This window comes from Trachymyrmex cornetzi, unplaced genomic scaffold (assembly GCF_001594075.2).
Source record: "Trachymyrmex cornetzi isolate Tcor2-1 unplaced genomic scaffold, Tcor1.1 scaffold766, whole genome shotgun sequence".
NCBI lineage: Eukaryota > Metazoa > Arthropoda > Insecta > Hymenoptera > Formicidae > Trachymyrmex > Trachymyrmex cornetzi.
In genome coordinates this window covers 100,064-101,031 of record NW_017300099.1, presented here as the reverse complement: position 1 = coordinate 101,031, position 968 = coordinate 100,064, and the positions used below count along the sequence as shown (strand labels likewise).

Sequence of the window (968 nt, the reverse complement as noted above, 5' to 3'; positions counted from 1 at the left end):
CGAATTCTAGAAAGTATCTCGCGGTATGTGTTGTCACATCTTTGTCGCATATTAATCAAAAGTTCGTCGTATTCGAACAATCTCCACAAATCAGATCCACCCATGGTACCTAAATACATCTGAATCTCTGATCGAGACATTTTAACGAACGGAAATTGTTCTTTTACAGGGGGAAGCTGCAGCAAGTCTCCAAACAGAAGAATGTGTTTTCTGCCAAAAAAACCGTCGTCTGTATCTGTCGTGTCGAAAATTTCACATAATCGTAAATTAATAAACATCAGTGTCACATTCGAAATCATGGAAACCTCATCGATTATAAATAATTCGACATTCTTTAATTTCTCTCTCAAAGTTTTCAAAACCATATCTGACAAGTGCGTATACTTTGCCATGGATTCATGGGTAACAGGTAGCTGAAACATTCTATGGATCGTCAAACCATTGATATTGCATGCCGTGATACCCGTGGGAGAAGATATGGCAGTCACTTTTTTCAAATTTATTCCGATCCAATGTTTAATCGTTTCAATAAGAAAACTTTTCCCTGTACCACCCTCGCCGCTTACATACAGTCGCAGAATCTGATTTTTATTTTGCAAAACTACGCATACTCTATCGAAGACTCTTTTCTGGTCTTCGTTCAATTGCGACATCATTTGCGATAAATCAATCGGGACGTCAATCTCACCAAAATCTTCCAGATCTTTCATCGCGCCGTCAACTTCTATCGGATTGCAATCCAATTCATCGTCGTCGGATCTCTCTCTGTCTGCTTTCAGCTCATTTTCGCGCTTCGCGATTAATTCAGCTACGTTCTCAAAAGCTTTCTGTATTTCTTCGAGCCTTTCGTGATATTTCATCGCCTTCGTCAAAGCAGACTCTGAATTCTTAAAGGCATCCGTGTAAGTCTCGTAAGCGCCTTTCAGTTCACTCAAATCTCTCCACGGTTTAAACAAAAGAAGTAGCGA

General features: G+C 39.8%; 1 protein-coding gene across 1 annotated transcript; it reads right to left on the bottom strand.

Moving 5' to 3' along the window:
* Positions 1-5: 5 nt before the first annotated feature.
* LOC108768209 (ATP-dependent DNA helicase pfh1) lies at positions 6-653 on the bottom strand (the record flags this gene model as incomplete). The annotated part of the gene is made up of 1 exon (XM_018518567.1): positions 6-653. A coding segment is annotated over exon 1 (648 nt), but the record flags the coding sequence as incomplete, so codon positions are not given.
* Positions 654-968: the final 315 nt, after the last annotated feature.